This window comes from Polypterus senegalus, chromosome 15, assembly GCF_016835505.1.
Source record: "Polypterus senegalus isolate Bchr_013 chromosome 15, ASM1683550v1, whole genome shotgun sequence".
NCBI lineage: Eukaryota > Metazoa > Chordata > Cladistia > Polypteriformes > Polypteridae > Polypterus > Polypterus senegalus.
The window spans coordinates 57,002,000-57,028,410 of NC_053168.1; the positions used below are offsets into that span (position 1 = coordinate 57,002,000).

Here is a 26,411-nt window from a genome sequence, read left to right on the forward strand (position 1 = left end):
CTGTACAGTAGAATTAAATTATTTTAAATTGTTTGAGTTAATTTTTTTTGTATGTGACAGTAATTGTAATATGATCTTTGTAGTGTAAAATTGTTGTTTTGAAATGTTTTGAATGATTTTCTATAAATTTTATCATTGTGTTAATGTGAGCCTTTCCATGCGTTTTCATTGAATTCATTGGAGTTGCGTTACTCCTTCATGGTGGTGTGTGTGGCACTTTACAAATCACAAGATAGAAGCTTCAGGGATTAACCAGATTCAAGTTCAGGGTGCAGCAGTATGGTGCGTGCAGTGGAGAATGGTTACAACTAGATGGGTATTATCCTGATTAATAAAACCATATAAAGGGTGTATTTACGTTTTCACAACCATATCTTCATTAAACAGCAAAGAGGTCTTGATTTAGACTGTGAAGTAAATTTGATTAACTGCCTTACTATAAATTAAATTATGTTTTGCGGAGCAATTTACACACTGCTAAACTATTCCTGATAATAAAAGCAATTCCTGTCTTAGCCTAGGTACAATTCCAAATATTGCACATGTCTAGAAATGTAAAATGTAAAGGTTGTATTCTCACATTTACACAACTTCTTTTAATGCTTTTCAAAAGGAACATTATTTTCCTTTGATGATATTTTTTTTTTAGATACCACTCATGGGAGTTATGTTTAATGCCACAGTACTGTAAAATATATTGAAACATAAATGCATTTGTTTATTCCATTTGAATACAGTATGTCAAGTTAATGCCACATCTGAAGATGTAAAAATGCTAACGTAGTTTGGTTCAATTCAATTTAATTAATTTTTATATATGGCTTTTCACAATAGGCTTGGCTTTTGAAATGCAAAGACTACTAAGAGAAACCAAGCACAAATAGAAATAATAAACATAAAAGTTTAATAAAAGAAATAAGTGGAAATTTAACATAGTTAAGGTAAAAACATGTCTTTAGATGCTTACAGGTGTAAATCAAAAAGATGAGAGCTTGATCAAAAATATGTATGAAATAACCTTAAAAGTTCTGTTTGATATGTATAAACTATATTCTGTACATTATACACATAGTGTACACTTGGAGATGATCAGTAAAAATCTAAGACTAGTGATAATGCAACAACACTAATAATAATGATGATAATAATAATAAGAAGAAGAATAGAATTTCAACCAGATTCTAATACACGGCAATGTGTAAAAAGAAAAAAAAGATTTTAGGATAATAAATTAAAAGCTACACCTTATGGAATTAAAAAAAGATCACCCTGACAATAGTTTTCGTTGTAACTTTCACCTTTATCTATAATATGTTAATGAAAAATACAGTACATGTATTTATGTGTGTGTCTGCTGTAAGCAGTAAATTATCTCACAGAGCTAGCAATGTTTTGCTATTTGTTCCTTTAAAGCACATATGCAATCATGCTTTTTTTACATATAATAAGGTACTGTACATATGTCAAAATAATGAAAAGTAAAATTAGTTGAAAAGTTTTTCTAGCAGGGATTATTTACATGTGACAACATGAAAACCGTAAATGCTTAGCACATGCTAAATTATATGTTTTGCAATATTATTTTTTTTTTGTAAAAACTATACCAGAAAAACAGTAACAATGATCTACAATGTTTTGATTAGGGGTGGTGGGGTATTTAACACATTAATAACAGAAGAACATGACAGAAATCTACTCCCATTTAATTCTCTGCACAGATAAATCTTCACTGAACCAAACACATCTAATTCAATTCAGTTGTTAGGCAGAGAACCATTCCATTACAGGGCCCACTAACACACGCACACACACACACTAGCACAGCACCAATTTGGAAATACCAGTCAACCTAGCATGCATGTCTTTATGGGATGTGAGAGGAACATCAGAGTGCCAGAAAGAAAGCTCACACAGACATGAGGATCCCTGTAAAAAAGAAAAATTAAAAAAAAAAATAATAATAACAAAAAAGAGAAGACACACACAAACCTCATCAATTATTACGATACATAACCACTGGAAAAAACTTTTTCTACCCATACCTTGGCCTAATACTAATTACATAGCAACAATGAATGAAAAAAATCAAACTAGTATTTTTTGCCTACCTTGAATATAAAACATGTATAAGAAAGATATGATTAAACCATGAAATATGTTACCTAAAAGATATCTTGCAGTATGCTCAAAATTTCAGGAAAAAAACTAGTACTTTACTACTTACTTTGCATCACATCCAGTAGGGGTAAAGTCAAGCTTGTGTTTTGTACGGAAAATGAAGTTTTTAGTCCTAATTTCAAGAATAGATGGAGGTTGAAGAGGTGTTGCAACAGCAAATAGTGCCAGCTGGGGAGGAATGACTGAACCATCTTTCGCCTTTCGGTTTTGTCCGTGCAAAAACTTCAAACGTCCCTGAAAATTCATGGCCTAAAAAACATAGGAACAAATACAAACAGACAAAGAAAATTGGTTAGCTAATGTATAACATATAAGACTTTCAAAAGGTTTGAATATCATACACTAAACAGTCAAATATAGCCAAAAATTATAATTATTTCAATATTAGCATTAGCAGTTAACTCATTTACAGGTAAAACTTACAGTACTTCAAAAATCATTATACTACAAATAAGTTTATTTTTTGTTGCCTTATAAAGGCCTCATTTGACAGAATTTCAAATCTTATATAGGGAGCTAATATTCTTGGCTCAGGTCTACATGTGAACAATTTTTTTAACATTTTAACCAATCAAGATGATACTACCACTAAATTATCAAAATTAGACTTTGTAACTTTAGAATTTATTTAGTATATCTGCTGCAGGTATTATACAAAATATATGGCAGACATGAGCAAATTTAAGATTTTCATGATGAATTTGTAGCCTTTGATGACCTCACATTTCAGGTTTAGCTTTTTGCTTGGTGCTGCAAGGATAAAACAACCTGATCTTGCTCTGAAATACAGTATATGATTGTAAAACAATGATGTTAAATGTTTATTTCATCAATGAAACATGGTGACCTACTAAAGAAAAGCTGGGGTATGAATTCAATAGCACTACAGCAGTTGTGCCCTGTTGTTTAAGGCTAATACTTTCACTATATTGTTTTCACTATCTAGGTTACACAAATGTTTCATACTTCTGTTATATTTTCCAAGCTGAGATCACATCTTTGAGGCAAAAAACTCATTTGTATGGGTACTGGAGAAATATTATGTCTGAAGGGCATATGTTTCTACTCTTTGACAATGAACTGAAATGACTGGCTGAGACACAGATTCAGTCATTCAGTTTGAATGAAGGATACTATAATACTTCACAGTACAGCTGACACTGCAAAATGCAGGCATTCACAGCATTTTAGAAATTGTATGATAACTGTGCTAGTATGTAAATTCACATTTGTAAAGCAGCAAAACAACAGTATAGAATATTGAGCATTTAGATGTCAGCAGGAAAATATTGGTTTTGAATTCGGACCAATGCTGACAATCTACTTCTACTTTCTAGAATTTTACCACGATAATTATTAAAAAAGGTAAAAGGTAACTGTAAAATAACTTTCGGAGATCGACAAATATCTTTAGCTGCTTCAGGAGTAGTGGTAAATAGATCAACAACAGGAACCACACAGAAATGAAATGTCATCTATGGAAGTGTTGCCAGGAAGAAGTCTCTTCTGTCAAGAAAGAACAAAGCTGCTTGTTTGAAGTCTGCCAGAGACACCACCTGGACAAGCAGAAATAATTCTGCAGGTCTGTTCTCTGCAGTAATAAGCCTAAACTTGATCTACCCAGCACAGCAAGAGAGCCCATTTTTTGGCAAAGAGCCAACACAGAATACCAACAATAAACCTTACTCCTGCAGTCAAACAAACAAATGCACACCAAATGATAAAGAAAAATAAAGAAAAACTCCAGCAATCTCTTCAATTACTTGAACAGGAAAAGGTATTTCATGACCTACTTTTCTTTGATAAAAACATACTTTGGAACAGTTTTCAAAATGTCATTTTATAAAAGGTTAGATATGTAAACAAGCCAAAGCTCTTAAGGTCCAGATCTGGAGTGTATAGCTAGAGGAGCCCTGGGACCACTATTTCTTTTTAAAATGAATAATGGACAGTGAATTCTTTGAGAGGTTGTGGTTGGTAAGGCATTCAGAAAAAACAGATTCAGAAAATTAAAAGGGGTAAAAAATCAAGTGTTCTTGGGAATGATTAACCAGTTCTTGAAGGAAAGGCTGACAGAATAAAAATACAATAATTTTATTAACAGGCTTTTTGTGTTGGTCCAAAGATTTTTAATGCTATGGGGGACATCTGGGTATATTATCTCATAAATGCTTTCGTTCTGTGTTGTAAATCAATTTTTTTTTAAAACATTTAAAAAATATTTCATTAAATGTGTTTTGGCAATTTTATAATAAATGCATTAAACAGAAAAAGTGTGAAAACATCTTTCATCTTTCTGTCTCCAGGGATAAAAAAACAAATGTCAATCTTTTTCAGAATTTTTTTCTGAAACTGCCCTTTATCACTGTGTACAGTTAGGTCCATAAATATTTGGACAGAGACAACTTTTTTCTAATTTTGGTTCTGTACATTACCACAATGAATTTTAAATAAAACAACTCAGATGCAGTTGAAGTGCAGACTTTCAGCTTTAATTCAGTGGGTTGAACAAAACGATTGCATACAAATGTGAGGCAACTAAAGCATTTTTTTTAACACAATCCCTTCATTTCAGGGGCTCAAAAGTAATTGGAGAATTGACTCAAAGGCTATTTCATGGGCAGGAGTGGGCAAGTCCATCGTTATGTCATTATCAATTAAGCAGATAAAAGGCTAAAAATAAAAAATAAATAAAACAAAAGATAAAAGATATAAGTTGATTTGAGGTGTGGTGCTTGCAAGTAGAAGATTTTGCTGTGAACAGACAACATGCGGTCAAAGGAGCTCTCCATGCAGGTGAAAGAAGCCATCCTTAAGCTGTGAAAACAGAAAAAAGCCATCCGAGAAATTGCTACAATATTACGAGTAGCCATCTTGTAATCTACAGTTTGGTACATTCTGAGAAAGAAAGCAAGCACTGGTGAACTCAGCAATTTAAAAAGACCTGGACGTCCATGGAAGACAACAGTGGTGGATAATCGCAGAATCATTTCCATGGAGAAGAGAAACCCCTTCACAAGAGACAACCAAGTGAACAACACTTTCTAGGGGGTAGGCGTATCGATATCCAAGTCTACCATAAAGAGAAGACTGCATGAAAGTAAATGCAGAGGGTGTACGGCAAGGTGCAAGCCACTCATCAGCCTCAAGAACTGAAAGGCTAGATTGGACTTTGCTAAAGAACATCTAAAAAAGCCAGCACGGTTCTGGAAAAACATTCTTTGGACAAATGAAACCAAGATCAACCTCGACCAGAATGATGGCAAGAAAAAAATATGGAGAAGGTGTGGAACAGCTCATTATCCAAAGCATACTACATCATCAGTAAAACACGGTGGAGGCAGCGTGATGGCTTGGGCATGCATGGCTGCCAGTGGCACTGGGACACTAGAGTTTATTGATGATGTGACACAGGACAGAAGCAGCCGAATGAATTCTGAGGTGTTCAGAGACATACTGTCTGCTCAAATCCAGCTAAATGTAGTCAAATTGATTGGGCGGTGTTTCATGATACAGATGGACAATGACCCAAAACATACAGCCAAAACAACCAGGGAGTTTATTAAAGCAAAGAAGTGGAAAATTCTTGAATGGCTAAGTCAGTCACCTGATCTTAACCCAATTGAGCATGCATTTCACTTGTTGAAGACTAAACTTCAGACAGAAAGGCCCATAAACAAACAGCAACTGAAAGCTGCTGCAGTAAAGGCCTGGCAGAGCATTAAAAAGGAAGAAACCCAGCATCTGGTGATGTGCATGAGTTCAAGACTTCAGGCTGTTATTGCCAGCAAAGGGTTTTCAACCAAGTATTAGAAATGAACATTTTATTTCCAGTTATTTAATTTGTCCAATTACTTTTGAGCCCCTGAAATAAAGGGATTGTGTTAAAAATGCTTCAGTTGCCTCACATTTTTATGCAATCTTTTTGTTCAACCCACTGAATTAAAGCTGAAAGTCTGCACTTCAAATGCATCTGAGTTGTTTTATTTAAAATTCATTGTGGTAATGTACAGGACCAAAATTAGAAAAAAGTTGTCTCTGTCGAAATATTTATGGACCTAACTGTATACTGTAAAACATTTTTCCAAAAAATGTGTTACTAGGCCAGTGATTTCACACTGAAAATAATTAAGCCCCAGAACATTTACTGCTTTAATTTTGCAAGGTTATCACTTGTGAAATGCTTCTTTCTAGATTTTTGGATGCTGGCACATCTATACCATGGAATATTCATCATTTTTTCAAATTTTACAATATGTCTTTGCAATTTCTGATTAAATGTTTTAGGTGTGCCAGAACCTTTTCTGGAAATGGTTTGCACAGTATAAAGGTGTGGATCAGATTTCACAAATCATTGAGAGTTTTATAAAACATCCTCTTTAATAAAACCCCTGTGTGCGTACAGATGTCCGTGTGTGTGTGTCTTCTGGTGAAGTGCGCATGCACGGGACCACACAGCACGTGTTCAGTCTCTTCCTGTGCATTTTCTGTGCAGAGAGAGAGACAGACACACACACACAGGCGCGAAAGAGACAGACACACACACACACAGGCGCGTGCGAGACAGACGCACACATACAGGCGCACGCGAGACAGACGCACACATACAGGCGCACGCGAGACAGACAGACAGACAGACAGACACACACAGGCGCGCGCGAGACAGACAGACAGACACACACAGGCATACGCGAGAGAGAGACAGACAGACACACACACAAAGGCGAGAGAGACACACACAGACACAGAAGCGCACGCTTAAGAGACAAACACACACACACACCCGCAAGAGAGAGAGACACACACACACACACAGGCGCACGCGTGCATTGTTGCTTTTCTTGGTTGTTTATTAAATTACTGATTTTTCAAATGTTCATTTCTTTCCCTGTGCTTAAAACTCATTAAAAAAAGTGTTTTTAGCAAGTGGATCGTAAGGCTATATTGCAAACTCTTGCAGTGTTAGTTTTCTCTGTTGTTCAAGGTTTTCTTAGTTTTATTCAATGTTTTTACATTTAGTTTACTATTACGCTGTGCATTCAATGGCAATTAACTATATTTGTGCTTAAAAACTTAAAAAAATATACATTTATATGCAGTTCATACGGTCTGGAACGGATTAATTGCATTAACATACAAACCTATGGGGGAAATTACTTCGGTTCACGACCAAATCGGGTTACAACCAGAGTTCTGGAACAAATTATGGTCGTGAACCGAGGTTCCACTGTATTACTGTCAGACAAAATTACAGGCATTTTATGGAAATACAAACCAATATTACTTAGAGAAAAAATTAAAGGCACACAATACAGTGACGCATATTACAGCCACATACAAGGTCCCTTGCCATTTAATATAGACTGTTCCTACTAATGTTTATGCACTACTGTTCTAGCACCCGTTATTGTAATGGGCTTAATGTCTAGTATGTGATATAACCATCTTTTAAAAAAATCAGTCTTATGAGAACAGTATTTGTTGCTGTAATGCTCAAATAATTTAAAAATAGAGGATGAGTTAATCAACTTTATATTTTTGCAGAGGAACTTAAACTGATCATATAAAGAATAATACTCACAAGAAAACCTGAAGAGTTGTCCAGGAGACATCTTAGCCTGCAGACAAAATTTCTTTCCAAAAATGGAGAATTTTCTGGAGGAAGCTGCTCTGGGTTATAGTACATTACTGACTGAATAAATCCACTGTCTGCAGCTAAAACAGAAAAACTCACATTTAGCACATTTTCTAACAGGATACCAAAAAACCCCAAAAACATAGTGTACTATTTTTGTTCAGTTTGGCCCTAACCATATCTAAGTGAGGGCAAATGCAACATTAAGTTTTAATATACGTAAATTCTTAACCTTCATCTTTCTTCATGACACAATTTACTGTAGCAAAACATTTTAAAACATAAGCAGAAAACAATCTGGAACAGATTTTTTTTTCATTCAATGCCTCTCCTAGATCTACAGTTGTACTAGGATGAACATGTAGAACTCACTTTCACATACCTCTCCTACATCGTAAAAGTATCATTCTACTCCATTTGTGTTTGCTTCAACCTGATGTGCTCAGTTTTCACTACAGTATATTAAGGTAGAACTTTCAGACATTCATCAGGCATGAAATATGAAGGTAGTTTCCATTCTCATTATAAAACTAACCTATTTGTCACTTCACTCATTTTATTGTCATCTTAATAACTTTAAAATGATCACTTTAAAGAGACAATTTAATATTAGTAATTCTGATTTTAGCTCCTTCAATCAAAATACAGTTTCATAGGCAGTCTGCATCTTGATACACATTGCTTAACACAATGAAGTACATGTTTGGGTCACCTATATTATATTTTTTGCTGCAAAGTGAAAAGGAAAAGCGACTAAAATATTTTCTTTTGACCACTCCCACTCTATAGTATATCATGCCTACACTTTACACCTTAATGTCTGTTGTCATACTGTATCTTTACAGGGAAAAAGAGTAAGAAAACACTGTAAGAGTAAAAGCTCAGATTTAAAATCTCTGTGACTGAGTTTACAGACAAAGCCTACATACGTAGTGAGTACAACACCATAATGTGCACCAAAAAGCAATAAGAGGCATATCCACTAAATTATATTAGTTATTTAATTCACTAATTAGCCTTTCTTATACTACTGGAAGTTTATACTACTGCAATTTCTTTAATACTACTAAAGTAAATAAACATATTCTTATGTCAATTTCTAATAGGTACATATAAAATTGAAAAAATTAATTAAATGTAAGGTATAAAACATAGGAATTAATTAACAACCGTATGAAGTGATTACAATGTAATGTTGTTGCATCATAAAATTAAAACCTCTTAAAATGGACAAACTATTGAAAATAAAGAAGAGTAGGATAACAAACTTTAAAATGAACATAAATTTCCTAAAACTTTTTTTTACTGAAACACTTGAGCAATCACTGATTTTAATTATTAAATTATGCTATATTTTTTCCCCAAGAAAGACAGACATAACTACATTTTCTCACACTGTGTGAAAGAGTAATTTAAATTGAAGCATACTACTAGGTATTCTTCGTCTAAAAGATCCAAATCTTGAAACTTTGATTTAACGGTTACATAACATTCTCTAACCCTGTTAATCCAACTCAGTAATGTATTGTTTTAAGGAGGATAGAACCTAGCTCTCTGAAAATTCTTTAAGCATCCTGAAATCTTAATGAAAAAAGAAAACAGGTAATTCATTTCACACTTCAAACCTAAAGACTTCAGTTTTATCTCTTCGATAGACAGATTAAGAAGATGAAACTCTCCTTACAGAATGTCCTTAAAAATGCCCAGTATGCTACTGACTCAGTAAGGTTTCCAATTTGCAATATTTTATTTATTCAAGAATAGAATTACACCAAACCTTCCCATAGTTATTTCAGCCAAATTTTGATCAAACTTGTTTTCTTTTAATTTATTCTATACATTGCTTATGTTTTGACATATTAATAGAAATGAAAGAAAACCGAAATTATTCACTGCTTATTTTTTCCTTTTTCTGCTATTGATTAGACTAAATGTTTCTATTAATATATTGCAATATGTTAACATCTATATTTTGCAAAATGGCCCTGGGTAGAGAATCTTACCAGCTATTTTTAATTTAATTGATTTGGGAGCATAATGTCCCCCCTGCTCCCTTTACTTCCTGGAATTCCATACTGTATTTAAAAGCATTTTCATCCAAAAAGTTAACCTACCAACATGTTCAATTTAACATTATGTACCAGGTATGCAATGGAATATAGTGTGATATCATCATGGGTGTGCACAGTGTGTGGATGTGGTGAGGTCACACACAACTTGCCCTGCTGCTTTTATGCATATCTAATGTTTTGATGGTGTTTCCTATGGCTCTTACCAGTACTAGCTAGGATATTTTCATATGCATGCTAGGGTTCAACTATTTGCCTAGTCTTTTGTGAAATAAAATAATAAATATGCCTGTTTGCATGAGGGTTCAAACTGCTCACCTTGTCCTGAGTCTGTCTCGTATCTGGGTGCTCATTACAATAATATCCCTCCAGATCTCAATGCATTCAAGTCAAGACAATTCCGGCTTAAGCACCACCTGCAACATCCAGTAAGTACATAACGACAGGCGCTACATTTAGAGGGTCTACAACAGGTTGCACATAATGTGGTATCTAAACTGCAGTACAATGATTAATTGATGCACATACAGTGCATCCGGAAAGTATTCACAACGCATCACTTTTTCCACATTTTGTTATGTTACAGCCTTATTCCAAAATGGATTAATTTCCTCAGAATTCTACACACAACACCACACATAATGAGAACATGAAAAAAGCTTACTTGAGGTTTTTGCAAATTTACTAAAAATAAAAAACCTGATAAATCACATGTACATAAGTATTCACAGCCTTTGCTCAATACTTTTTCAATGCACCTTTGGCAGCAATTACAGCCTCAAGTCTTTTTGAATATGATGCCACAAGCTTGGCACACCTAACCTTGGCCAGTTTCGCCCATTCCTCTTTGCAGCACCTCTCAAGCTCCATCAGGTTGGATGGGAAGCGTTGGTGCACAGCCATTTTAAGATCTTTTCCAGAGATGTTCAACTGGATTCAAGTCTGGGCTCTGGCTGGGCCTCTCAAGAACATTCACAGAGTTGTCCTGAAGCCACTCCTTTGATATCTTGGCTGTGTGCTTAGAGTCGTTGTCCTGCTGAAAGATGAACCGTCACCCCAGTCTGAGGTCAAGAGCGCTCTGGAGCAGGTTTTCATCCAGGATGACTCAGTACATTGCTGCAGTCATCTTTCCCTTTATCCTGACTAATCTCCCAGTTCCTGCCGCTGAAAAACATCCCCACAGCATGATGCTGCCACCACCATGCTTCACTGTAGGGATGGTGCAAGGTTTCCTCCAAACGTGACGCCTGGTATTCACACCAAAGAGTTCAATCTTTGTCTCATCAGACCAGAGAATTTTGTTTCTCATGGTCTGAGAGTCCTTCAGGTGCCTTTTGGCAAACTCCAGGCGGGCTGCCATGTGCCTTTTACTAAGGAGTGGCTTCTGTCTGGCCACTCTACCATACAGGCCTGATTGGTGGATTGCTGCAGAGATGGTTGTCCTTCTGGAAGGTTCTCCTCTCTCCACAGAGGACCTCTGGAGCTCTGACAGACCTTCTCCAGATTTGTGCCTCGAGGCAATCCTGTCTCGGAGGTCTACAGACAATTCCTTTGACTTCATGCCTGGTTTGTGCTCTGACATGAACTGTCAACTATGGGACCTTATATAGACAGGTGTGTGCCTTTCCAAATCATGCCCAATCAACTGAAATGACCACAGGTGGACTCCAATTAAGCTGCAGAAACATCTCAAGGATGATCAGGGGAAACAGGATGCACCTGAGCTCAATTTGGAGCTTCATGGCAAAGGTGGTGAATACTTATGTACATGTGATTTCTCAGTTTTTTTATTTTTAATAAATTTGCAAAAACCTCAAGTAAACTTTTTTCATGTTGTCATTATGGGGTGTTGTGTGTAGAATTGAAAAAAATTAATTTAATCCATTTTGGAATAAGGCTGTAACAAAATAAAATGTGGAAAAACTGATGCGCTGTGAATACTTTCCGGATGCACTGTATATTTTTGTGTATTTGTCACCATACTTTTGTTGGTGCATATTTATAGGTGCCTTTTTGTACCATGTGCTTTTGTCATATTACTGAATCACAGTGCAAAAGTGCAAAAGGCATTAATGGTGGTCATGATTAGAGAGGTCAGTGATCTGATGCTAGTCTTTTGGATATTTGGCGCTAGCTATTGAGGGAGGTTATCTGTTACATTCCACATAGTAAGAATATTAATGATTAAGTAACCAAAAAAAAAAGTAAATAAATAAACCCAAATGATTTTATGAAGCACTGATATTGTATATAATCAGAAGAAGGTTATAATCCATATGTACGTCATCATAATGCAAGCCTCTAAAGAGGAGTTCAGTGATAAGGACAAATGACTGGTTAAGTTGGAGAAAAAAAAAACAAAATCTGAAGGGGTTCCAAGGCCAAAAGAGTGCCCAGGCCCTTCTGGGTTCTCATCAGAGAGGGTTCAGGCATGGGGGAAAAGATGTTCTTTCAAAAATAAACACATAGGATTCCACTCAGTGCATGAAGTGTAAACAAATAAATGGCAGCAGCCTATTTTTGTGTAGTTCTCCTTCATGCTCAGGCAATGCTGTTCAAATATAATAAAAGTTGTGAAACAAGCAGAGTTTCCCTTGGGAGTTTTGTACATGCTGTCCTAAACATAATGTTAGGATGTTTGTTTAGGCAAAGCAATGATCTGCAGCACTGAAAAACTTCACTAGATGGGTAGTCTTTTAAAATCAGGAAGTCTAGGCAATATTCTCCAGAAATCATGACTGTCACTGTTACCCCCTGGTCATCCTTGTACATTATAGTGTCAGTGAAAAAGTAAATCATAACTTATAAACTACAAATAATGGAGCTGTGAGGTTGGTTTAGTGTCAGGTTAATACTGGGTAAATGTTTATTTAATCTGTTCATAATGACTTTCAAATATGAATCCTTTTGTTCTCACTAATGGCCCATCAATCTCTGCATTTTGATAACGCACCTCTAATGCCCTACACCTAAAAGCCACACATACCCTAATACAGCTTGAGTTTACGTAAAAATAAAGCATTTTTTGGCATTTAGCACAAATTGTTTATATATATTTTACTTGAAATGTCAGCATATTTTTAATCACAAAAAACTGGCTTTGATTCAGTAATAGACCACTTCAGTATTTATTCAAAATATTATAATCAGTCAAAACAAAACAAAGTACCCCAACCGGATGGATACACAAGCAATGACCAAAGCTAAGGGCATAATGACTTTGAGTGCTGTGTATACGGCAGAACCTGCAAGAAGGGATGCTTGAGAAGGTTGCAAGTGGAGCAATGCAATGATGAAGTACTTGCTACAGTAGCCTCCAACAGGTTTGGCTTGAAGGAACAGCAGCCAGCCAGGAATCAAGGGGGACTAACCAGTGGGAGGCAATAATTACCTAGTTAAGACAAGAGCTGAGATCACTAAAGTGGCAGTATTAGGAGGGAAGAGAGGAGGATAAAGCCGCATTAATTAACCTCAGAAAGATTGTGAGGAAAAAGCTTATTACTATCAGGTTAAGCTAAGTGGCACAGGAGAAGAGAGAGGGCTCACAAGCGCACTACTTTAACATGGCCTTCTCATAACTTCACTTTAATTTAATCCTGATACTCTGTATGTTCAATTCATTACAATAACTATTTATGGTGGCTCTAAAATTCATACTAACCCCTACTCTCTCTTCTGTTTCTTTTTCCGGTTTATTTGTGGTGGCTGCCTGCACCACCACCATCTACTCAAAGCATCATGATGCTCCAACATTGATGGACTAAAAACAAATCTCTGATGGGATTACTGGCGTCTGGATGAGCTGGGCTTGGTAGTATCCTAAAACCAAACTACGAGGAAGCAGAAGGTAAGGTGAGATGTCAAATGAAAGGGAAAGGGGTGTGAGCAGAAATTGAAGATGAGTGCTCGAGTAAACTGATGGGAATGTGACAGCAGGCACACGGACCAGATGGAAGTAAGTGATGAGTCACTTGGTCAGAGCTCTGGAGGTCTGAGCCATATTGGATTAAGTCCCTGATTCAATTGGTGTATGACATCCTTCCTAGCCAATCAAACCTCTGCTGCAAGGGTCTGACAGATATGCCAGCATGCCCATTGTGCAACAAGATGAGATCTCTGGAGCACATTTTAAGCTGCTGTCTGAACACTCTGGGAGAAGGATGGTATTGTTGTTGACAAGATCAGGTGATAAGGGCAGCAGCAAAGTTTATCTGCTCAAGGATCAACAACAGGAAGAAGCAAGTCCCAGCAAAACAAGCAATACTATTTGTTAAGGCAGGGGAAAAGTCATGGCCACAACATAACACCTCAGGTGGGCTGCTTGGATCATTGAAGGACTGGCAGCTGAAGTTCGACCTAGGGAGGCAGCTAAAATTTCCAAGCATCATCTCCATAACCACTCTTAGGCCAGATTTCATCCGGTGGTCTGTGTCAAAAAAAAAAGAAAGAAAAACAAGTGGTCCTGCTAGGATTAAATGTTGGGAAGAGCTGATGGAAGAGGTGTTTGAGAAGAATACGAACAAGTATGAAGGGCTGGTCGGAGAGCTCAGGAGTTGTAGGTGGAGGGTCTGATGTTAGCCCATGGAAGGAAGCTTAGAGGTTTTTTTAGGCCAGTCTCTATACTGGGCCCTCAAGATCCTTGGCTTAACAGGACTGCACAACAGGAAGTCCATCAAGAACATCATGGAAGTTGAAGAGAAGGCTTCACGATGGCTTTGGATTAAGAGGCGGGGATCCATGGAAAATGCAGGCTTCCTGGACACAAGCTGGAGTTTGATCAACTCCAGTTGGGTTACCTGGGTAAGGGTGCATGATGTTCGAAAGATCTGAAATACCAAATGACCCAGGATGACATCACTGATGATGATGTGTCCAGGCTACATCCGAAGGTGTAGGGAAATGTAAAAGGCAGGCGCCATCTCCGGGCATGGAAACCACTCGGTAAGTGACAGTTCTTTTATCGATGGTGATCACCTCGATAGACATGTTAATGGGGTACGGTTGGAACAATAAAGGAAATGGGTACCTGAACAATGTAAACCAAGTCTAAAATACCTATACAATAACTATAATCATAAAAACGAACAATAAAACAGCGGAGAAGCCGTGGATTAAATAAAAAGGCTGCGGTTATCAACAGGGAGACGTGAATACTGTGGCGAATCAAGGAAGGGAATAAAGAGACCGGAGTGATGGACAGCTTTATATAGGCATACAGCCAACAACGTGGGAGGTGTGGGGATAGGGGAACCCTACGCCGCCTCACACGGCGACCGAGCTGCAGGCTATGGACGTATATACACTGCTCACAAAAATTAAAGGAACACTTTAAAGAAACACATTAGATACATCAGATCTCAATATGAAGTTGGTTATCTATACAAATAACGACAGGGCAATGTCTTACGAACAAAAGGTTTCCAAGACTTTTAATGGAAATAAAAGTTTTCTGTCTACAGAGGGTTCAATTGTGTAGACACCCTAAAATCAGAGTGAAATGAAGATGTGGCAGGCTAGTCTATTTTTTCAAAAACTTAATTTCTGCTACTCAAAATGCTTTTCAGTATCTTGTGTGGCCCCCACGAGCTTGTATGCATGCTTGACAACATCGGGGCATGCTCCTAATGAGACGACGGATGGTGTCTTGTGGCATTTCCTCCCAGATCTGTATGAGGGCATCCCTGAGCTGTTGTACAGTCTGAGGAGCAACCTGGCGGCGCCTAATGGACCGAAACATAATGTCCCACAGATGTTCTATTGGGTTTAAGTCAGGGGATCGTGAAGGCCATTCAATTGTTTCAATTCCTTCATCCTCCAGGTACTGCCTGCATACTCTTGCCACATGAGGCCGGGCATTGTCGTGCATTAGGAGGAAACCAGGACCTACTGCACCAGCGTAGGGTCTGACAATGGGTCCAAGGATTTCATCCTGATACCTAATGGCAGTCAAGATGTCGTTGTCTAGCCTGTAGAGGTCTGTGAGTCGCTCCATGGATATGCCTCCAAGATCATCACTGACCCACCACCAAACCAGTCATGCTAAACGATGTTACAGGCAGCATAATATTCTCCACGGCTTCTCCTGACCCTTTCACGCCTTTCACATATACTCAGGGTGAACCTGCTCTCATCTGTGAAAAGCACAGGACGCCAGTGGTGGACCTGCCAATTCTGGTATTCTATGGCAAATGCCAATTGAGCTCCTCGGTGCTGTGCAGTGAGCACAGGGCGTGGTAGACATTTGGGCCCTCAGGCAACCGTCATGAAGTCTGTTTCTGATTGTTTGGTCAGAGACATTCACACCAGTGGCCTGCTGGAGGTCATTTTGTAGGGCTCTGGCAGTGCTCATCCTGTTCCTCCTTGCCCAAAGGAGCAGATACTGGTCCTGCTGATGGGTTATGGACCTTCTATGGCCCTCTCCAGCTCTCCTAGAGTAACTGCTTGTCTCCTAGAATCTCCTCCATGCCCTTGAGACTGTGCAGGGAGACACAGCAAACCTTCTGGCAATGACACGTATTGATGTGCCATCCTGGAGAAGTTGGACTACCTGTGCAACCTCTGTAGGGTCCAGGTATCGCCTCATGCTACCAGTAGTGACACTGACTGTAGCCAAATGCAAAACTAGTGAAGAAACAGTCAGAAAAGATGAGGAGGGAAAAATGTCAGTGGCCTCCACCTGTTAAACCATTCCTGTTTTGGGGGTCATCTCATTGTTGCCCCTCTAGTGCATCTGTTGTTAATTTCATTAACACCACAGCAGCTGAAACTGATTAACAACCCCCTCTGCTACTTAACTGACCAGATTAATATCCCATAAGTTTCATTGACTTTATGCTATACTCTGATTAAAAAGGATATCTATACTGATATAGACTTGGTAATAGGTTGGGAACGAAAGGATGCCACATCGTTTGATGGAAATGAAAATGATCAACCTACAGAGCCCTGAATTCAAAGACACCCCAAAAATCAGAGTGAAAAAATTATGTGACAGGCTAGTCCATTTTGCCAAAATTTAATTGCAGCAACTCAAAATTGTACACAGCACTTTGTATGGCCCTGTGTTCTTGTATACATGCCTGACAACATCGGTGCATGCTTCTAATGAGATGACAGATGGTGTTGTGGGGGATCTCCTCCCAAATCTGGACCAGGGCATCACTGAGCTCCTGGACAGTCTGAGGTGCAACCTGGTGGCATTGGATGGACCAAAACATAATGTCCCAGAGGTGTTCTATTGGATTTAGGTCAGGAAAGTGTGGTGGCCAGTCAATGGTATCAATTCCTTCATCCTCCAGGAACTGCCTGCATACTCTCACCACATGAGGCCAGGAATTGTCGTGCACCAGGAGCCACTGTATACACACACATTCATACATACATATATATCTACATATATATATATATATATATATATATATATACATATATATATATATATATATATATATATATACAGTATACTGTATATAGCAAAATCCCCGCGTATACCATGTTGTCAGTTCAGCAGTCCGGTTGTAATATGATCAAGCTGAGCACTGAGATTACTTTTGAGAATGCAACGTCTAGTTTTGTCCAGGAGGAAAGCAATGTTGCCTCAAATCAATGGCAACCTTTTGTGGGATGTGTCCCTGAGACTTATTAATTTTCATCGTGAAGCAGAGCCTTACTGGAAATTTGAGGCATTTGAATTGAAATGGGAGATCAGAGGGTATAATGGTGATGCGAGGAATACATTCAGAGTGTGGCGCTGTGCTGTTTTTTTGTGTAGCTGCCTTCACACAGCTTCTCCGCTGCTTTATAAACGAATGTCATATAAGTCCGTCGTTTCTCCTTGCTTTGTGGTTCTGTACTGTTTTATTGTTCGTTTATTACAATTCTTATAGTTATTGTGTAGCTATTCAAGACTTACTATACTGTTCAGGTACCCATTTCCTTTATTTAATCCGCGCTTTGCGCTATTTTTGTTTGTTTATCACGATTAGAGATATTTATTGATTCCCTTCTTTAGCTGACTGCCTGCTCATATAAGGCGCTTCGCTGGCTTTTTGTGAAGCAGCCTTTACATAGCTTCTCCGCTGTTTTATAAACGAACGACATATAAAGCCATCCTCTTTCCTTGCTTTAACAAGGAAACTGCCTTTTTATTTACTCCACTTGTTCTCCGGTGATTTATTGTTTGTTTATTACGATTATTATAGTTCTCTTTATATATCACGTTGTCAGTTCAGCACTTTACAGCGGTTGTAATATGACGAAGCTACACAAGCTCACTCTTGAGAATGCAACGTATAGTTGTCCAGGAGAAAAGCAATCTTGCCTGAAATCAATGGCAACCTGAGACTCTCCCTGAGACTTCTTACTTCTCATCGCGAAGCAGAGCCTTACTGGAAATTGGAGGCATCTGAATTGAAATGGGAGATCAGAGGGTGTAACGGGGATGTGATGAATACACTGAGTGTGGAGAAACTCTAGAGACAGCGTGTGTATTAACTTGTGGATTTTTCTGTGAGTATTTGGTGGCAGCGTGACGAAGTTGCTTCTGCAAGACCGCGTTAGTTGTGGAGCTCAGCTCGGAGCATATTCTTTTCCCCCCTTGTCAATTGTGTAATGTGTTTTTTGAACAGGTTTGATGCATGGAAGTGATCACTTGTACTGCGGTCAGTCAGTTCACGTGAGCTGCTCTCTTGTGTGATGTTGCGATGTCCACGGCTTTATTTAATGTTAGCTAAGACCCGGTACTTAAAAGTTTCTCGCTACAGCAATTTTAACTCCGTTACAAAGTGATCCAAAGTCTCCTTTATACCTTGTGTCTTCTCATTAAACTTGTATCTGGCAAATAAAGTATTCAGTATTTTTCTTCAGCGCTTTGGGAGATCTTCCTTCTTTTCCATGTACTGCGGTCACAGTCAGTTCACGTGATTACGTGGGAGGCGTGATAATGTCACACGCAGCTCCGCCCACACGTACATCGAGCTAATGCCCATTACAGTATATGGCGAAAAATAGGTTCCAGTTATGACCATTACGCGTAGAATTTCGAAATGAAACCTGCCCAACTTTTGTAAGTAAGCTGTAAGGAATGAGACTGCCAAATTTCAGCCTTCTACCTACACGGGAAGTTGGAGAATTAGTGATGAGTGAGTCAGTCAGTCAGTCAGTGAGTGAGTGAGTGAGTCAGTGAGGGCTTTGCCTTTTATTAGTATAGATAAAAATATGCCACATAGCCATATTCAAAACATAAACTCTGAAATTCTAAATCATCCTCAAGCAAACCCCAATCTCTAGATTTTCAGTTACATTTTGAAACAACCATGCCATTAAAATGAAAGTTTTTTCATGGTTATGACTTGGGTTTGCTTAGATGATTGTCTGATTTGGCTTGTTTAAATGTTAATCACACTATTTACAGTAAAATCATATCTTAAATGAAATACAAGCAGCATTCCACAAACAGTACTATTCCAAACATAAATTCACATAATGTTTCCCCTTCAATTCTTAGATCCTGGAGCACCACCTCAAAGCAGAGTAAACTGCCACCACAAATATTCCTTCTTATGACAGCTGTTTGCTAAATAAAGTTAGATAGTTAGTTATGAGTCATGTAAAATGTCTTTAGATGACAAAGTGTGTAAACTGATCCAAGCCTGGTATAAAAACATTGCTTAGTCTGTAATTTAAGCAGGATGCTTCACACTAAAGAGACCAACTTTAAGACATAGAAAGATGTAGTATATACTGTATATAGAATCTAATTATTCTATTTCATCATCAATTAATATCGCCTTCTATAAAGTGATAAAAACGGATATATTTTTATGTCTATGAAAAATCTTAACGCAAGTATATTTTCTGCCTGTTCTGAAACAGTATTGAAGAAACAGAAATGTAGTATCTGATATACAAAAATAAACAAATGTTTATGGTGAAGACCATAGATTATCCTACTGAAAGATACACTGCCCCAGTACACTAAAGCTATTCCATTTACTGTAATGTTCTATATAAAGTTTAAAGAATTTCTTCAACCTGTCTAACTCTCTATTTTAAACCGGATTCATTTTCCAAATCTGCTTATCCTGGAGTTCCTATGTTAGTCCTGGTGTACCACAGTTGGTACAGGCTTTCATTCAAACCATTTTCACGAATCAGTGACTTAAGTCTTAGGTTTCATCAGTCTGTTTAGCTGGCCTTTCCTTTTTACTTACCCTGCATTCATAAAAGTGCTCCAATATATTTGCTTCTAAAAGATATTCAGAAATATGTTTTTTGTCATAATTTCAAGCATTTTTTTACCGTTTTTATTTTCAATTCACCTAATTTCTATGAGGTTTGTTCCTCAGATTGTAACCTAATACTGATAATTAATGATGAGCAGTACAGATACTGGTGCAAATGTCACTAAATGTTAAAGCTGAGTCACTACTTCAATGTTACATTAATCTGTGTACTGAACAGTTAAAAAAAAAAAAAAAACAAAAAGCTTAACAAAGTGGTCCTCAATTTTAGTACTGCAAGCTACCTTCTGCTTTTAATTAGACCCCTTTCTTTTTTAAACAAGCTGTTATTTCCAGGTGTCTGCTTTTTCTGTGCCAATCCAGAAATTACAAAAGGTGTGGTGTTTTATGTTCTGGTCATGTAAGTCTTTTCTTATTATTGTCGTATTAATTTGTTCCCATTTAGCATTCAGTAGCTGCTTCTATTTAGTATTCAGTGTCATTTGAACCTGTACTGTTCATCATTAATTATCAGTACCTGGATACAATTAATGAAATAAACTCTAAAGGAGGTGAATTAAAAGGAATAAATAAAAATTTAAATATATAGAAAAAAATGTGAATTTCTACATTTTCTTTACATGTAAACATACAAGCATATATTAATATGACATAATGGTTAAGGCTTTGGACTTCAAACCCTCAGGATGTAGGTTTAAATCCCACTACTGATACTGTGTGACACTGAGCAAGTCAGTTGATCTGCCTTGTGCTCCAATTGGAAAACTAAAAGAAATGTAACCAACTGTATCATAAATGTCGTTACTCACCTTGGATAAAGGCGTCAGGCAAATAAGTAGATGTAAATGTATGTATGTAAATGCGAAAAACAGAAATGAACAATTAGATCATATGGAAATAAGACTAAATTATTTCTTTGCAAAATTGGTTAAAATCAAAAAATACATCCACAATGGTATCCAAGGACTGAACTTGGGAACCTCAATGCTTATCAAATGGAGTCAAGCCAGAGAATATCCTAGCATTCTTCGGAGTAAAGCAGTCACCAAAAAAAACAAACAAACATATTTTACAGTTTCAAAGCTGCACATGCACTCATGCTATTAGGGGTGTAATAAAAAAATATAAAAATTATTACATTTTATTTATATTGGACTGGACAAAGAGAAAAGGAAAAAATGGCTGGATTATATTTTTATAAAGGGGTATATAGGAGGACAGTATTTTCGCAGCCTTGCCTACAACATTAACAAGAGTTTTCTGTGCCTCTTATTTGAATGTTATGTTGACGAAATCCAAATATGTTTTAACATATTTTAAATACAGCACTGACACAAATGCTATATATCAATCTGCTTATGTTTCTGTCAACTGATTTTCTTTTTCTCTCTCTCTTTCTGTGTGTGTGTATATAACATAGAAATTAAATACTGAGCTGATAATCAAAATGAAGAAGTTACAAAATATAAAATGTAGATTAGAAGAGTATCAGAAAGAATAATTTCCCTTATACTTGTATTGGTGAAGGAATAATGTTTATTAAGCTATGAGAATGTTACATCCATCTGTTAAGAACAACTTTCCACTTCTAATACATATACTAACCAACCAAAAATGAGAAGAACTCTTAAACAGACTAAGGAAAAGGGAAAAACAGATTCTATAGCTAAATCATTTATTTAAAAAAAAAAAAAAAAAACTTTATTCACATAACAAAACGATTGGAACCAGGATAAACACTTTTTAAAAGATTTAATCCCATAAGTGATTTACCTGGAACAATATCTCCTGTATCAGCAGATGGGGTTGGATTAAGTGCCCAGTGAAGCTGATGTTGAAATTCTGATCTATCTTCTGTATGAATAAGATCATAGACACTCTGATGAATAACATCTGACTGAGGAGAGACAAAAAGTAGAAAATGAAGTAATTAGTATTTAATCATATTTTACATTTTCAAATACAGAATCTCTAGAACAAAACAGAGAAAGATGATCGGCTTTTTATTATAGATACCATTAGGTAAAAAAATGTTTTTGTATGAACCTGTAAAGTGTTTCTACCTATAACTGCCGGTTTAATTAAGACATTAAGGAACCCTCAGGTTGTGTAATGTCTAATATAATGTGTAATATTTGTACCTAGTACATTACCAAAGGAACAATGTAAGAATTATAATAAATACTACTTATTTATGGTCCTTCATAAAAATTGTATATATAAGAACGCTATTTACTTGGGCAGTCCCAGGAAAGTGGGGTCTCATTTTGATCCATGCCTCAACTAGAACAGAGCTCCTGCTCTGACTTTTTGCCAACTAACTAGCAGGCTGATAAGTTGCACTGAAATAGATGGCCTAAATAAATGGCAAAAATGCACCAGAATCAGTGGTGTAAACAAGAACTTTTACAGAAATGTTTAAGTGAAAGTCAAGCAAACTGACACCTTTTATTGGCTAACTAAAAAGATTACAATATGCAAGCTTTGATCTTGCCTGAAGAAGGGCCTGAGTTGCCTCGAAAGCTTGCATATTGTAATCTTTTCAGTTAGCCAATAACAGGTGTCATTTTCCTTGACTTTTCACTACATTCATAATGGCTAACACGGTACAACACCCTAGTACTACAGAAATGTTTAACTAATTTAATTATTATATATACTGTAAGGATCGGTTTATACTTCAGACTCAGAACACATACATGTATGCATCATGGCTGCCACACATTATGAGGGTTCATTTGATGTGTCCTTTGAGCATGTCCTCAGAAATGAATGTGACGTGTGCAAGAGATGCAGGACCAGCAAAGAAATCCGGGAGTGAAGTGTGTTCAAGTTAGAACGTGACATTACAGTCTTTGTTTATTATCAACATGTGACAGCAAGCCACTTTGCAGATCCTACTGGATAACTCTTGCACGGTTCAATGTTTGATAAATGGTTCAATATGGTGAAACAATATGCAAGGATTGCATATTCCCCATTGTAATGACGCAATACATTTAAAAGGTTTCACATACTATCTTCTGTTCCTTCTTTTTGCACCTCCACAACAGCATCAGAATGTATAGAAGTGTATTTGAGCCATAGAAAAAAAAATAAATTAGGGACATATGTCTATTTTGTGATTAAAGTGAAAATTTCAACTTTAGTAGTTTGTCATTAAAGTAGCACATCGTAAACATTATCTTAAAATCGACCTAGCTGTTAATCGTTATATGCTTCTGGGGCTGCCTCCTGCATTGATAGAAGTGGCAGGCAGCGATTGCCACACAGAACACATTACATTTATGATATTCCAAATCTCTGCCTGTTTAGAGCCCTTAAATGTATACTTGATATCACTGTCATGATGAAATGTGTTAAAGCATTTCTGCTACATTTTACAGATAAATCAATTACTTCATTTAAATAATTAAAACTGTTAATATTTACACATCTGTGAGCAGCACAGTGGCAGAGTGGTAGCGCTGCTGCTTAGCAGGGAGTTACATCCCTGCCTGGTGTTTGCAGGTTTTCCTTGTGGGCTTGGTGATGCTAAAATGATGCTAGTGTATGTGTGTGCTTGTATTCACCTTGCGATGAGCTGATGCTTGTCCAGGGATTGTTTCTGCCTTGCGCATGATGTTTACTGGACTGGGCACGTACCTGGATTGATGGATATAAGCATTAAACATCCACCCCTTTCAGAGATATTGTGGCAAAGTGTCCTGGGAATTTAATAGATATTTCGGGCAATTCACAACACAGCAAACTCAAATGTTGTTTCCTCACCATGATAATATTTCACACTGCCACCTGGTGGAATCCTCTAGATTTACGTAAAGTACGTGCACAAGTATAAAAAGTACACTGCCTACATAGTACTGTAGTAGTGTCTGCAAGCACATGCATCACATCGTATGAAGTATAAACCTGGCCTAAAAGTGTAGTATGTTTGTTTTACCTTAGCCATCTCTTCAAGAGATGAGTTACCATCTCCTGCAATATGCTTTTAGTTGTTACCATTTAAACTTTACAAACATTATTAAGCCATTTTATGCCAAAAATGCATAGCCAAAAATTAATACTGCAGCTGTACTCAGATTCTCTATGAATAAGCTAGAGATGGGGTGATATCAAAATTTCACATCATAATTATATTGATCAAAATTATTATGGATTTAAGTATAAATCATGGAAATGTTAACATGTGGTAATAAAAAAACACTAATACTAATTGACATAATTTCACCATATTTTATATTGAAACAACATAAACTATTATTATTATTTATATATATATATATATATATATATATTATTATATATATATATATATATATATATATATATATATAATATTTGTACTGTTGAATTAGTGAATTCCAAGATAATTCAAAACGTTTTAATTTAAAACCCTTAAAAGTTGTTTTTGTAACAACATGTTTTTAAAATCTGTAAGGCTTGTTTCCTAATGTAAAATTTTGATTTACATCAATAGCTGGTTAAAATACTTAAGAGTAAAGAGTAATATTTAATTAAAGAGTCAAATTGATTACATTTTGCAGTATCAAATGGTGCTTTCATTTTCCAAATGTTTTTTATACATTTCTACAAACTTTATTTTCCTTATTTTTCTGTGTGAAATCAATCCTGTCAGTTTTACATTGATCCATTGTTTCAGAACACCTGTAAAATACCTTTTGTTGTTCTGTTTTCAAAGTATTTTATATGACTGATAAGACTATGTTATTGTTTAGCTCATGTACTACTTCAGAATTTGATTAACCTGACTGCATTACATTTGCCAACATACATATCAAATATAAGACATACTGTAAGTGGGGTTATATTAATGAACATTTGTTTGACTTCAAAAATCAAACAATATTTAACAATGGAGTATGCAATTTTGCCCATCCTGCTAAGTGGCATCAGCACAATGTTTTGTGCTTTAAAGCACTTATATTATATATATATATATATATATATATATATATATATATATATATATATATATATATATATATATATATATATATATATATATATATATATATATATATATATATATATATATATATATATATATATATATATATATATATATATATTAATTGGCAAATGCAGTTCATTTCATTACTAGTACAGACAAGCCAAAATAAGCACTTCATTTGAAACTTGCTTTAATTTTTACTTACTATGATTATTACTATTTGCCAGTTTGCACACTCCTATATTCATAAACAGTGGGTGCACAACAGGTTTTCCCACAACCATGAACTGTATAAATCTGTCAGGAAAATGATGGATACTTAAATGGATACCCAGAGAGTGTACAATGCAATCACAGAATGAGTGCATAAGTTCCATTCATTGTTAGGGATTGTGTAGGACATGGTATTAAAAAGCAAACCATCTCGCCATTGTATTGTCACTTATAACTTTATGACACTACAACTTGAACGATTACAATTCACATCTGATGTGTCATATTATTGCTCTCTTAAAACATGCACAAATCTATTTCTACAATGCACTAGTAGTGCTGGATAGCCTTGTATGGAGCAAAAAGCCGGACATTTAGCCAAGCAATTATCAGAAGACTAGGCATGTTTGTCCAAAGATGCTTGAGACAGATTATAGGAATAAGATGGTCAAATGGAGCTGTGTGAAATTGGGACATCAAAAATTATTAGATGGGCAGGACATGTATGGCAAATCGAGGACAGCAAGAAGAGTGGAAAGATGGTTTGAAAGTAGAAAGGAGAAGAGCAGGAGGGCAGGAAAGAGGTGGAAAGATATGGCAATAGAGGAAGCATGTGGCAGAGGAGCAAGAGGAAGAAACCTAGAGAAAGTAGCACAGGATAGGGAGGAGTGGAGGAAGCTTTGTAACAGGAGGATAATAATAATAATAATAATAATAATAATAATAATAATAATAATAATACATTTTATTTGAAAGCGCCAATGACGATGGAAGCATGGCTAACTAACTAAAATATAGAAATCCAAATTTTCTGTTATGAAGTCACCATTTTTACTCATTATGGCTAAAATCATTTGACAATGTAATGTTGCAATGTTGAGAATGTTTAGTTTATTAACTCTTTTAATACCAGAGTCTAAACCAGAGATATCTTTTGCCTGTGAAAAACAGCCACACAGCAAAGTAGACTGTAAGGTGTTTTGCATTATGCTAATAAGGTTGCCAAGAATAGTACTTGGATAGGATGACACTGTGCTGTCTGCGAGGTTGATGAGAACGTTCCCTGGATGGGATGGCAAAATAATAGAGTGCTGCAGGAC

The 26,411-nt window shown here is 36.4% G+C and overlaps 1 protein-coding gene across 1 annotated transcript in view; it reads right to left on the reverse strand.

Moving 5' to 3' along the window:
• Nucleotides 1-26,411, reverse strand: part of LOC120516160 (aryl hydrocarbon receptor-like) — a 193,868-nt gene that overhangs the window by 57,276 nt on the left and 110,181 nt on the right. Inside the window, exons 5-7 of the mRNA XM_039737635.1 lie at nt 21,897-22,020; nt 7,760-7,893; nt 2,225-2,427 (exon numbers count right to left, since the gene is read on the reverse strand). Of these exons, the coding sequence (XP_039593569.1) occupies nt 2,225-2,427; nt 7,760-7,893; nt 21,897-22,020 (461 nt within the window). The remainder of the gene's footprint in view (nt 1-2,224; nt 2,428-7,759; nt 7,894-21,896; nt 22,021-26,411) is intronic.